The 12,665-nt window shown below is 36.6% G+C and overlaps 1 protein-coding gene across 12 annotated transcripts in view; it reads left to right on the top strand.

The window, feature by feature from the left end:
- The window catches only part of Birc6 (baculoviral IAP repeat containing 6), a 188,573-nt gene that overhangs the window by 106,468 nt on the left and 69,440 nt on the right, over positions 1–12,665 (top strand). For all 12 annotated transcript variants that reach the window (XR_003734946.2, XR_005089742.1, XM_028873519.1 and 9 more), the window contains 8 exons: positions 2,041–2,151; positions 3,067–3,200; positions 5,403–5,530; positions 6,913–7,475; positions 8,701–8,876; positions 9,376–9,472; positions 9,616–9,810; positions 10,502–10,702. Coding sequence is in view for 10 of the 12 variants with exons in the window: in XM_028873519.1 (XP_028729352.1) it covers positions 2,041–2,151; positions 3,067–3,200; positions 5,403–5,530; positions 6,913–7,475; positions 8,701–8,876; positions 9,376–9,472; positions 9,616–9,810; positions 10,502–10,702 (1,605 nt within the window). In the remaining 2 variants the exon portion in view is untranslated. The remainder of the gene's footprint in view (positions 1–2,040; positions 2,152–3,066; positions 3,201–5,402; positions 5,531–6,912; positions 7,476–8,700; positions 8,877–9,375; positions 9,473–9,615; positions 9,811–10,501; positions 10,703–12,665) is intronic.

Genomic DNA, 12,665 nt, shown 5'->3' with positions numbered 1-12,665 from the left:
CTTTTGTTTACTTGGTGACCTTTGGATACATATTTGCCCTTCTTGACCCGTATAGTATCCTATGTCCTCTGAAAGTAAACATGAAGATTTGCAGCTTCTAATTTACATGACTTTGTGAGGTTTTTGTGAGAGAGTAGTCAAACCGTTTTCCTAGAGACTGCTTTCTAAAAGCTGGCCTGCAGGGACTGGACAGACAGCTCAGCAGTTAAGAGCATTTGTTGTTCTAGTAGAGGACCCGGGTTTTATTCCGACTATCCATATGGTGGCTTACAGCCATCTAGTACTCCAGTTCTGGAGGATCCACCATACCTCCTTTGACACCAAACACACATGCACAGGTCCAGGCAGTACGTTCATACACATAAAAATAAATCCATCTTTAAAAAAATAAAACAGAAGCAGAGCTGATGAGGTCTTCCCTTCCTCTCCTCTCCCCCCTTTCTCTTTTCCCTTTCTCACTTTTCCTCCCAGTCTTCGTCCTTTGTCTTCCTCCTCCCTCCTTTTTTCTTTCCTTTGTTCTTGACAGCTTTGTAGCCTAGGTTGGCCTTACTTAAACCTACGGCCTCAGCTTTGTAAGAGCTGGAATTAGAAGCACATGTCACTTGTAGTCCTTATGGCTTTGTTTTTGTTTTTTTGTTTTGGTAAGACAATTTTTGAGATTGACAAGGCCTATTAACATTTTAATTAGTGGTTTCAAAATGAACATTTCTAATCATTCTAATTGTTGAACTTGAAAGTTGTGCCATTTGGAACCAATACGATGGTCTCTTATTTTTGGATTTTAAAGTGCATATGCTTTTAGCATTCCAGGTCTTCCGAACTCCTTATAGCTGTCAGCAAGCATCTCTGCAGGATGTTTTAAAAGTAGTGTGGGGCCCTGATCCTGCATGGACTCCTATATTTGATGGGCACTGTGTACTTTGAATAACCTCTTAGACTTCCTGGACTGCTCTTGCTTCCCTCCCTCTCTCTCTCCCCACCTCCTTCTCTACCTTCTTTCCTCCCCTCCCCTCCCCTTGGTATGAGTAAGTGCTGTGTCTGCATCTATGTTTTCATGCCAGAAGAGGGCATCAGATCCCTTCATAGACGGCTGTGAGCCACCTTGCTGGAAATTCACCTCAGGACCTCTGAGCCATTTCTCCAATCATAGTCCCCCCTTCCCCCTATTTTCTTTTTCTTCTTCCTCCTGCTCCTCCTCCTCTTTTTCTTCTTGTTTGTTTGTTTGTTTGTTTTGTTTTTGTTTTTTGAGACAGAGTTTCTTTGTGTAATCCTGGAACTTTCTCTGTAGATCAGGCTGGCCTTGAACTCACAGGTATCCCACCTGCCTCTGCCCCTGGAGTGCTGAGATTAAAGAGGCGCTACCACGACCACCAGTTCTTGCTTCTTCTGTGTCTCCCAGGTTACCTAATTAGTTTGAGTTTGTCCTTTTCTTCTGAACTCTTATTGGTTTCCATTGGTCTACTAAATCCCACATTTTTCAGTGTGCCTTTTTAATAAGATTTTTGTTCTAAAAATTATAACTTACAAAGAAATTACATTAGATGAAAAGTATAGCAAATTTTTAATGATAACATTACATTGTGTGTCATGTGCAGAGGTTAAAAACTTGACTTGTTATATTGACTTTCTAAAGTTCCATGCATTTGTGATCTTGTGGGCATCTTAGGCAGAGCAGTAAGGGCTCTTATCTGCTAGCCGTCTCTCCAGCCCCCTTGTTACTGACGCTTTCAGTTTTATTTGCATTTAGTAGGAAATACTTTCTTTTGAGGTGGGGTTTTCAAGACAGGGTTTCTCTCTGTAGCTTTGTGCCTTTCCTGGAACTTACTTTGTAGCTCAGGCTGGCCTTGAATTCACAGAGATCCTCACGCCTCTGCCTCTCAAGTGCTGGGATTAAAGGCGTGCACCATCACCGGCCAGCTTTTTTTGCTGTTGTTGTTGGGAATACTTTTGTTTGTGTATTTTAAGGATGCTAGCTAATGAGGTAATAATAAACATTCAGTTATCCTGACTAAATATATTTTCCCTTTCTCTTTTGTGTAGCATCAATAACTAGCTTTCTCACAGTGTTAGCTTGGTATCCAAATACTTTGCTCCGGACATGGTGCCTTGTGCTTCATAGCCTAACACTCATGACAAATATGCAGCTTAATTGTAAGTTCAAAAATTTGTTTCTATAGGTCTCTGGCATGTGCTTTAAAATATTTCTACTATTAAGTTATTGATTCCATTAAATGAAATGAATCTAAGGATTCATTGCTTTTTATTTCATTTTTCTTTATGGCAATATTTTGATGAATTTTGATGAATTTAGTTTAATGGAAAACCTTTTACACTGATGTAAACTGATTTTACACTGTTGTTCCAGTTTCCTGTTTGTATTTTATCTCCTGTATACTATGATACTGGAGATTAAGTTTTAGTGCAAAGTGTGTGTTACCTAGCCATAGTTCATAGGATATAACTTGTGTATGATAAAAGGAATAGCCTTTGCCTCAATTTATCTTAGAGAACTGAGTTAAAATTTCCCAAATAAGTGTGTATTTTTCTCTTTCTGGAAAGGGAGGGTTATTCATTTTGACACTTGAGATTTGGGTCCTTTCCCCTTGTCTGTACATTATAGAAACATGTCCTCAGTGCGTTTTTACAATCTGAAGAGAGGTGAGAGCACACGTGTGGTAGGTGAGAAGAGAGAAGGAAGTCCGGGTCTGTGTATTGAGTAGAGGTTATTGAACCCAGGGCTTTTTTGGTTGTGAAGCAAACGCTCTACTATAGGACTGTATCCACAGCCCTCTTCATATTTTGAGTAAGAAACAGGGTTTTCCTGAGTTGCCCTATGTGGCTTTGAACTCTTGTCTCCAGCTCCAGCAGTCCTAAGCTTATGGTTTCTCCTCTTGTTTCAGCATCTTAAGTAGCAGGGATTACTGGCCTGCACCATAGGCCCGTGTATTGAACTCTGCTTTAATAGGGAATGTAGACTTGTTCTTTGCAACAGAAATTGCTTATAAATACTGCATTTCATTATTGCTAGGGGTTATTTATTGCTTTCCCTACCTTTTTTTTTAATAGCTGGTTCCAGCAGTTCTATTGGAAATCAGGAGACTACAGCTCATTTGTTGGTTTCAGACCCAAACCTCATTCATGTGTTAGTGAAATTTCTTTCTGGTACCAGTCCACATGGGACGAATCAGCACAGCCCTCAGGTAATAGTTTTCAACTAGTGATGTGCACAAACCTTTCAGTAAACAGATATGTAAAGTGTAATCCTTTAAAAGTAGCCACCCTGAAAAGCTGATAGTAAGCTTTTGTCTACACAGATTTACTTTGTTTGTTTGTTTGTCATGTTTGTGTTTTTGTACTTTGAGATAGGGTCTCACTATATAGCCCTGGCTGTTCTGGAACTCACTACATAGACCACACTGACTTGGATCACACAGATCCACCTGCCTCTGCCTCCCGAGGTCTGGGATTAAAGGCATGTACCATCATGCCCAGCTTTTGTTGTTAGTTTTGAATAATTTAGTAAACAAGATTAAATTTGGGGGGCGGGAATTAAAGTGTTTCTGCAATTTCTCATTTAATGTGTGCTATTATTAAGATTGACAATTTTAATCATTTTATGATATTAATGATATACTGTTATCAAAAAATAAAACCCCCGAAATAGTGCTCAGGATTGAGCTTCATGGATCTCACTGTAGATTTTCTTCATATAAATTTCACTTATGATATATGTGCTGCTTTTATTTAAGTAGTCCTACTTGATTATTGTTTCTTGGTAAAATACTTCTAGTGGTCAAATCATTTTTTAACTTATAGTAAATGTTATTTTAGGAGGCTGGAGAGATGGCTCAGTGGTTAAGAGCACTGACTGCTCTTCCAGACGACCTGAGTTCAATTCTCAGCACCCACATGGCAATTAGCAACTGTCTGTAATTCCAAGACCAGACACCCTCAAACAGACATACATATAGGCAAAATAACAATGCACATAAAATAAAAATAAATAAATTATATTTTTTAAAAAAGTTATTTTATAAGATTAAGCTTTTTATATATCTTGGTTTTATGTCAGAAATATGGCTAAGAGTGCTGTAATTTATTTTTTGTCATTAGCAATTACTTTTATGTAATTCTAAAATAGCTTCATGGGTATTAATTGTCTTTTACTTTTCATAAATTCCTCTAGAATTGTATCATTTTTCTAGCAAAGCAAATGAGAGAAATTTAAAAAAGGAGAGGGGGCTGGAGAGATGGCTCAGAGGTTAAGAACACTGGCTGCTCTTTCGGAGGTCCTGAATTCAATTTCCCACAGCCATATGGTGGCTCACAACCATCTGTAATGAGATCTGATGCCATCTTCTAATAAATAAATGTTAAAAAAAAAAAAAAGACAACTATGTAGAAATTCTGCAAAGGCATACTTAACCTGAAGCATGGTCTGCTCATTGAGTACTGGTTGCCATCCCTTCTTTTATTGATGAGAAAGAAGTTTGGGAAAGAGGATTTTAGCACTTGTCATAGATGTATTTTCGCTTTAGGGTGTATTGATTTTGTTGTTTTGGGTCTTGTTTTTTTTTTTTTTTTTTTGTTTTGTTTTTTGTTTTTGGTTCTTGCTTTACTAGGCACTGAAAACAATGACCATTGGTGAACTAGTTAACCTGAATTCAAGTTTTGGGTTTTTTTTTTTTCCTTTTTATGAAAATTTTATTTATGTTCATAATGGTTTGTCTTCATGTATGCATGTGTACCAGATGTATGCCTGGTGCCCATGGAGGTCAGAAGAAGATTAGAGTTATATAGACAGTTATAAAACCACCATGTGTGTTCTAGGAATCGACCTGGGTTCTCTGGAAGAGCAGCTAATACTTTTAATCACTGAGCCATCTGTCTAGTCCCAAATTATTTTCTTCAGGGATCATGTTTTTCATGAGGTTGTTCATAAAAATCAGTACAAAATGTTCTCATAGTTTGTGAAGTGTTATAAAGACATTTCTTGGTCATTAAAGCAAATCTTAGTTATATGATCATTATGAAATAAGATTAATTATAGAATATCCATTTTTAAACTTATATTAAAAATATGAGCCAGGTGGTCGTGGCACATACCTATAATCCCAGCTCTCGGGAGGCAGAGGCAGGTGGATCTCTGTGAGTTTGAGGACAGCCTGGTCTACAGAGTTAGTCCAGGACAGGCACCAAAACTACACAGAGAAACCCTGTCTCAACCCCCACCCCCACTCCAAAAAAAAAAAAGAACTAAAACATAAATTTGTTCTCTCCTGTCACTATTAATATGTTGTTTTTCCTCGTAAGAACCATTCTTTATGCCTTTATACCTGACACTTTGAGAATGCCATTGATATAGCTCAGTAGTTTTCAGTGGATATGCATTTCTCTTTCAGGTTGGTCCAACAGCTACACAAGCCATGCAGGAGTTTCTCACCCGATTACAAGTGCATCTGTCTTCAACATGTCCTCAGATATTCAGTGAACTTTTGCTCAAGCTAATTCATATACTTTCTACAGAGAGGTAAATGACAGCACGTATTCCTCCGCTACCTGTCCTGATATGAAGATGAGCGTGGAATCCTCCAAATATAATCCCCTCCATATTAATTAGTGTTTGTTTAGAACAAATAGACCAGAGGACAGTTGGACTGAGGGGCTGTGTTTCTTGGTCATTTTCATTTCATTTCATTGTAGGTTGGTTCCCCCCACCCCCACCCCCGACTTTTAGTTTCTGTTACAGTAGGAACATGGTACCTGAAAGCTCCACCTTTAAGACCATTAAAATTTTTATTGGAAAATTATTTGAAATTACTTAAATTCTTCTGGAATATATAGAGAAATAAGCGTGATTCCTTTTTAATATATAATAGTATGCCCAAAAGATAAAAAGAAAATAATCTCAAAGAAATCATAAGTAAATAAAATTATGCAGTATGTAAAAAGAATTGTGGCCATGTTGTGTTAATTCTTAAAATGTATTGAATGTTTCAGTGTCATAGGTTGTCATAGGACAGTGAATTGTAATCATTATGTAACACCTTGGGACCTCCCTATTATATGGAAAACAAGCCCTGCACCACCAAGCTACATTCCTAGCCCGAGAAACACTTAACTAAACTATGAACAGTTTGTCATTTATGTAGAGGTCACAGAGACTACCTTGTTAGCCAGTGTCCTCATAATATACAAATGACAATTACAGAAATCTGCTTCTAAAAATTTTGGTCTGTTATTTTAAGATAATTTGATATTCTTGTGTTTTTTCCTTCGTTTTCAATTTAGAAGGGAAGCTATAATTGTTGCTCAATTCCTAAATGATCTTATGATAAAACCTGGAGCCAGATACTGGGGTAAATGCTAAAAGATCAGAGAGACTAAGGGACAAGCTACTAGAGAAACTTCTCACCACAACTGAATTCTTAGGCTGAATGGAAGGCGAGATCCTATCTCCATGAATCCTCTGACTGAAAGCCTCTGAGTTCTCAGCCAAAAGACTCTAGTTCCTGTCCCTCACACCTTATATGCCTTTCTCTGCCCAGCCATTTCACTTCCTTCCTAGTGCTGGGGTTAAAGGCCTGTGTGCTTCCTAAATACTGGTAGCAAAGGAATGAGATCTCAAGTGCTGGGATTAAAGGCGTGTGGCTCCCAAGTACTGGGGTAAAAGGTGTGTGCTACTACTGCCTGGCCTCTATGTTTAATCTAGTGGCTAGTTCTGTCTTCTGATTATCAAGTTTTATTGATACACAATATATCACTACAGTAATAAAGTGGACATGAACAGAAAACTTGGGTACAATTGAAGAACTGCTAAAGGAAGAAATGTCATAGTTAATTATGTTAAAACTACGTAACGTGATTTAGTTTTTAATTCTCTCTGTTTCCTCTCTGTTTCTGTCTCTGCAGGGGGGCCTTCCAGACAGGCCAAGGACCTCTTGATGCTCAAGTGAAGCTGTTAGAGTTTACTCTGGAGCAGAACTTTGAAGTTGTCTCAGTTAGTACTATTTCTGCTGTGATAGAGTCTGTCACCTTCTTGGTGCATCACTATATCACTTGCTCAGACAAAGTAATGTCTAGAAGTGGATCAGATAGTTCTGTAGGTGCTCGAGCTTGCTTTGGGGGACTCTTTGCCAACCTCATTCGTCCAGGTGATGCAAAGGCTGTTTGTGGTGAAATGACAAGAGATCAACTCATGTTTGATTTGTTAAAACTTGTTAACATTTTAGTACAGCTGCCTCTTTCAAGCAATAGGGAATACAGCGCAAGAGTGTCCGTGACCACCAATACAACAGATAGTGTTTCAGATGAAGAAAAAGTCTCAGGAGGCAAAGATGTCAATGGAAGCAGTACCAGTATTCCAGGATCTCCTGCATATGTTGCTGACTTAGTCTTAGCCAACCAACAGATTATGAGCCAGATTTTGTCTGCTCTTGGCCTGTGTAATAGCAGTGCCATGGCAATGATAATTGGTATGTATTTGGAATATTAATCTTAATCTTTTCTTGGTACTATACCTATTACTTTTTTTGTAGCATTTTTACAATTTGCGTTATTAGTGAATACTTTCATTGAGTGACTTTATAGGAAATGCACTATCAGAAGGTTGTATGTGTTAGTTTCAAAACTCTAACAAAGAAATTAAGAAATCAATATTAACCTGGCATAGTGGCACATGCCTTAAATTCCAGCACTCAGGAGGAAATGGAAGAGGGCTGTCTTGAGGGAATTAATAGGTCAGCTAGGGAGACCTTGTCTCAAAAAAAAAAAAAAAAAAAGCAAGATAAAACATCTGTCTTAAGTACCATTTTATATATATATATATATAAAAATCTGTAATGATTTCAGTGTATTAAACAACAGTAAGACATACCTGTTCCTGCTTGCTTTTATGATGCATATTTCATCATACTTTTATATGCCATTATTTAACTTCTACCTTTTGGAAATTAATATATTTTACTACTTTAAAAAATTTCTTGAATACTTTAACAAAATGTCACAAAGTTCAGTTTTGATACATTTTCTACTACTAGTATTTGTCTCCTATTGTTTTATTTCATGTGTATGGTGTATTAATCTGGATATATGTCTGCACCACGTGCATGTAGTGCCCTCGGAGGCTAGAAGAGGGCATCGGATCCCTGGGACTGTAGTTAGACAGTTGTGAGCTAGCCACCACGTTGATGCTGTGAATCAAAAGTGGGCCCTCACCAGGTAGCAATGGCACATGCTTTTAATCTCAGCCCTCAGGAGGCAGAGGCAGGCAGATGTGTGTATGTTCAAGGCCAGTCTGGTCTACAGAGTGAATTCTAGAATATGCAGGGCTACACAGAGAAACCTTGTCTCAAAAAAGCTTGGGTCCTCTGGAAGAGGAGACAGTGCTCTTAATCCAGATCCTTTATTTTCTTTATGAGTGATGCTCTCTTAGTCATGTAATAGGACACTTTTTTATAGTAACCTACAGTGGGAGAGCTCATGGAAGATGATGCCCCCACGAAATCATACTTTATTCTGTACCGCTATAGATATTTTAATCTTTATAGATGTGTAGGTGTGTGTGTGTGTGTGTTGCCTGTCTATTCATGAGGGAGACTTATGTACCTATCCTTTAGTGTTTTTTTTTTTAATAAATTTTTAATTTTTATTGTATTTTATTTGTGTAGTTTAAAAATGTGTAATCTTTTATTAAACTAGGTGCAAGTGGCTTACATCTCACCAAACATGAAAACTTTCATGGTGGGTTAGATGCCATATCAGTTGGAGATGGATTATTTACCATATTGACAACACTTAGTAAGAAAGCCTCTACAGTCCACATGATGTTACAGCCAATCTTGACCTACATGGCCTGTGGATACATGGGCAGACAAGTACGTTCAATCCAACAGCAGCTGCAGTAATTTTGAACATTTTGATAGTAATGCATGTAGAGAATTGCATATCAGACAGACAAATTAAGAGTATCCATGTAATGTATTAGAAAATAACACAGCAGTTCATGAGCAAAGTAAATTTTATTCAGTTTTAATAGACATTGAAGAATAAAATTACTTTGCATGGTATTTTCAAAAATGGCTATATATTTATAATCTGAGAAGTACCCCTACTACTTCTGCTTCTTTTCCCAAGCTTGAATACTTGACTATCAAGATGGTTCCCGAGATGTTACCAAGAACTACTTAAGATAGACAGCTCTTCAAATTTATTTTTGTTGTTTCTTTTTAGTTGAAGGGGGTTAGGGTAAATTTTTATTTAATGTAATGTTCAAATTAATTCATTGGTATTTATGTATTGTGATCATATTAAAAAATGTAATTGTCTAAATTTACAGGTACTTATAAAATCATATTGTATTTATTTACTTTGTAGGGTTCTCTTGCTACTTGCCAGTTATCTGAACCATTGTTGTGGTTTATTTTGAGAGTGTTGGATACTAGTGATGCCTTGAAAGCATTCCATGATATGGGTAAGATAAAAATCCCAGATGCTATCATTTTAGTATGATTTTGGTTTTACTATCTGTTCATTTTTGTAGTCTGTGAACGTTTACTGTTGATGTCTAGTCTTGTTCTTAGGATTGTTTTTATTTAGTACTCTTTGTGAATTTAGGTGGAGTTCAGCTTATTTGCAACAATATGGTTACCAGTACAAGAGCTATTGTGAACACTGCAAGAAGTATGGTATCCACTATTATGAAATTTCTTGATTCTGGTCCAAATAAAGCTGTTGACAGCACTTTGAAAACAAGAATCCTTGCCTCTGAGCCTGACAATGCAGAAGGGATCCATAACTTTGCACCCCTCGGTAAGAAAACTGGTCCTTGCTCTTACTACTGTGAGTCAACTTAGTCCCTTGGGTGATGTGAAACACAATTAGTTGTTGACACAAGTTGATATTAGATTAGTACCATTTTAAATATAAATAGTACCATTTAAATATAAACAGTTGCTTTTATAGACTGTCACTACCAGAACATTCTACTAAGAACAAAGGTTTTAACAGGCTTTTTGCTTTTTCCAAGTTGAAATAGATGTACAGTGTATACACCTATGACATTTTTAGGTCTGTTTTCTCTTTAAATGTTAATCAGCTTGTAAGGACTTAAATATTAATATGTTTTGAAGAATTAATTGAGATATGTATTCCTTTATACTGCATATCTTTTCATGTTTTTCTTTTCTGTTTCATTAACATGAACATTTGTGAACTAAAGTTTATTTTCATGGTAAAAAGTGTAGGGATAGCGTTTTCTGCTTAATTTAAAAATTGCACTAGCCCGTGTTCATTAGTAATCATTTGTCATCTGAATAGTGAATTGTCACCTCACCCTGTCAGTCTTACTGTTGGGAATACTTTGATAATCATGTTTCGTGACTGAAAGTGTTGCAATTCTACCAAATATTTATTTTCTGCTCTTTTTTATAGTTTAATATTTATACTCTCTGAATATTTATGTGTCTTCCTGACCCTTTTCATAAGTTTGTATTTTTAACAGGTACAATCACATCTAGCAGTCCTACTGCCCAACCAGCTGAGGTGCTTCTGCAAGCCACACCACCCCATCGAAGGGCTCGTTCCGCTGCTTGGTCCTACATCTTTCTGCCAGAAGAGGCTTGGTGTGACCTTACCATCCACCTGCCTTCAGCAGTGTTGCTGAAGGAGATACATATCCAACCTCACCTTGCATCCCTTGCAAGTGAGTGTTATGATGCATCCTGAGAATAACACTAGTTTAGAAACAGGTGGAAATAGGAAGTACTATTGAGCAAGGCCCAATATATTGTTCACCTTTGATTTTAGGTTGTGTGTGTGTTTAATCAGTTTTGAGTAGAATATTTTAAATTATCCCTAAGTAATTTCTTATTAAGTGAAATCGTGTTTTTTGTTTTTGCTTTTGTTTGGTTGCTTTGTTTTTTTTTTTTTTTTTTTTTTCAGTTTTGTGTAATTTATTTGGTTGTTAATTGGGTACATTTTATCAAAATATTTTAAAGTAAATTCCTTAAAATATTGGAAAATGAGTTTCAGATTAAGACAGAATCTCTGTAGTGTGTTCATTAATAGTACTTGGTAGTATTTTTCACTTTGGAGTCACGTAGCTTCTTTCAGTATACTCACAGTTTATATTGAGACTTTTACAGTCGTTTGTGTTTACTGCATCTCGGTGTTATCCATTGTCACTCAATTGGATGAAAACTCTGGGGTATTTCATAGGTTCTTACCATGTTTGAAAGAAGATTTTTATTTGAAAGGTAGTCTACTATTTAGTCATGTTATTGAAAATATTACCTAACCCACATACAATTAACATAAGGTGAAAGTCAGGCATTAGGTCATTTGTCTATAATTTCATCTCGAGCGTGATATAGTAGAGTTTTGAGCTTGAGACCAGCCTCAAGAATAACATAGACTAAAATCTTACTTTAGCAGGTCAAAATCTATTTTAAAAGACAAAGTACTCTCTGGGCGGTGGTGGCACACACCTTTAATCCCAGCACTCAGGCAGAGCCAGGCCGATCTCTGTGAGTTCGAGGCCAGCCTGGTCTCGAAAGCCAGTTCCAGGAAAGGCGCAAAGCTACACAGAGAAACCCTGTCTCGGAAAAAAAAAAAAAAAAAAAAAAAAGACAAAGTACTGCTTAGCATGGTAGCATAGTCCTATATCCCTAATTATTTAGACTCAGGCAGTAAGCTTTAAAGTTGAGGGTCTGCATGGACGTAATAATGAGTGAGCAACTTAAGGGGCCCTAGTTTGAAGAAAAAAAAAAACTGAAACGATCTAGTGACGTAGCTCATTGATAGGGCGTTTTCCCGTTAGGCCCTGACTTCAATCTTTAACATTCTTCCTTAGCTTCCCTTCTTCCACAGTGAACTAATGTTCAGTTAAGTGAGCCTGAAGTGAGCACTCTGATTTGGAAGGAGAGAGGTTGTGTAAATGTGGCTAGAATTTACACGTGGGAATTAGGAAAGCAAGTATAGTGTAGTAGGGAAAGCAGATATTTATGCATGCTTAGTAAACAGATAAATTACCTGTTGGATTAGCGATTGAATACATGTGTTCCAATGAAAATTGAATAGATTTATTATTAAATAGTGTTGGGGATTTCCTTTTTTTGTTGTATTTGTTTTTGTTTCTTACACTGTATTGCTCCTGTAAAATATAGCTAATAGTTTCTTGAAATGTTTTGAAAGTTACAGTTTGCAAAGTTTTTAAAATTTCTCTAATCTTCAGTATAAGCCTGGTGTAAAATTGATAGTTAATAAAATTATACTTAGTATGTTTATCATTTAATATTAAAAAATAAAACCAATTTTTAAAGTTTTTCTTTGATAGGTATGTTTTCTTTATAGGCTTCTGTCCTATGCTACTGGTATTAATGACCCCGTGGGAGTTGCCAGTTTGTTACTTCACTGGAACTTTTTAAGTAACAAGAATTGATACTTTTAAAGTTTGAGACTGTTTGGTTCAGGTTTAAAATGCAAACGAAAATAAAGATGAAACCTGTTTTAAAATTAACTCTGAATTTAAGCACAGCGTTGAAAATTACACTGTGAAGTCTTGAACCAATTGGTATTACTATTCTGTTCTTCTCGAATTATTTTAAACAGCTAATCTTAACATTAACTTGATATAGTCCTTAGTATTCATGACAGTTTTCGTAGAA

Source organism: Peromyscus leucopus, chromosome 22 (genome assembly GCF_004664715.2).
Source record: "Peromyscus leucopus breed LL Stock chromosome 22, UCI_PerLeu_2.1, whole genome shotgun sequence".
In the NCBI taxonomy this organism is placed as follows: Eukaryota; Metazoa; Chordata; class Mammalia; order Rodentia; family Cricetidae; genus Peromyscus; species Peromyscus leucopus.
Note: the sequence above shows the minus strand (reverse complement) of the source record. Positions and strands in the feature narration are given on the sequence as shown.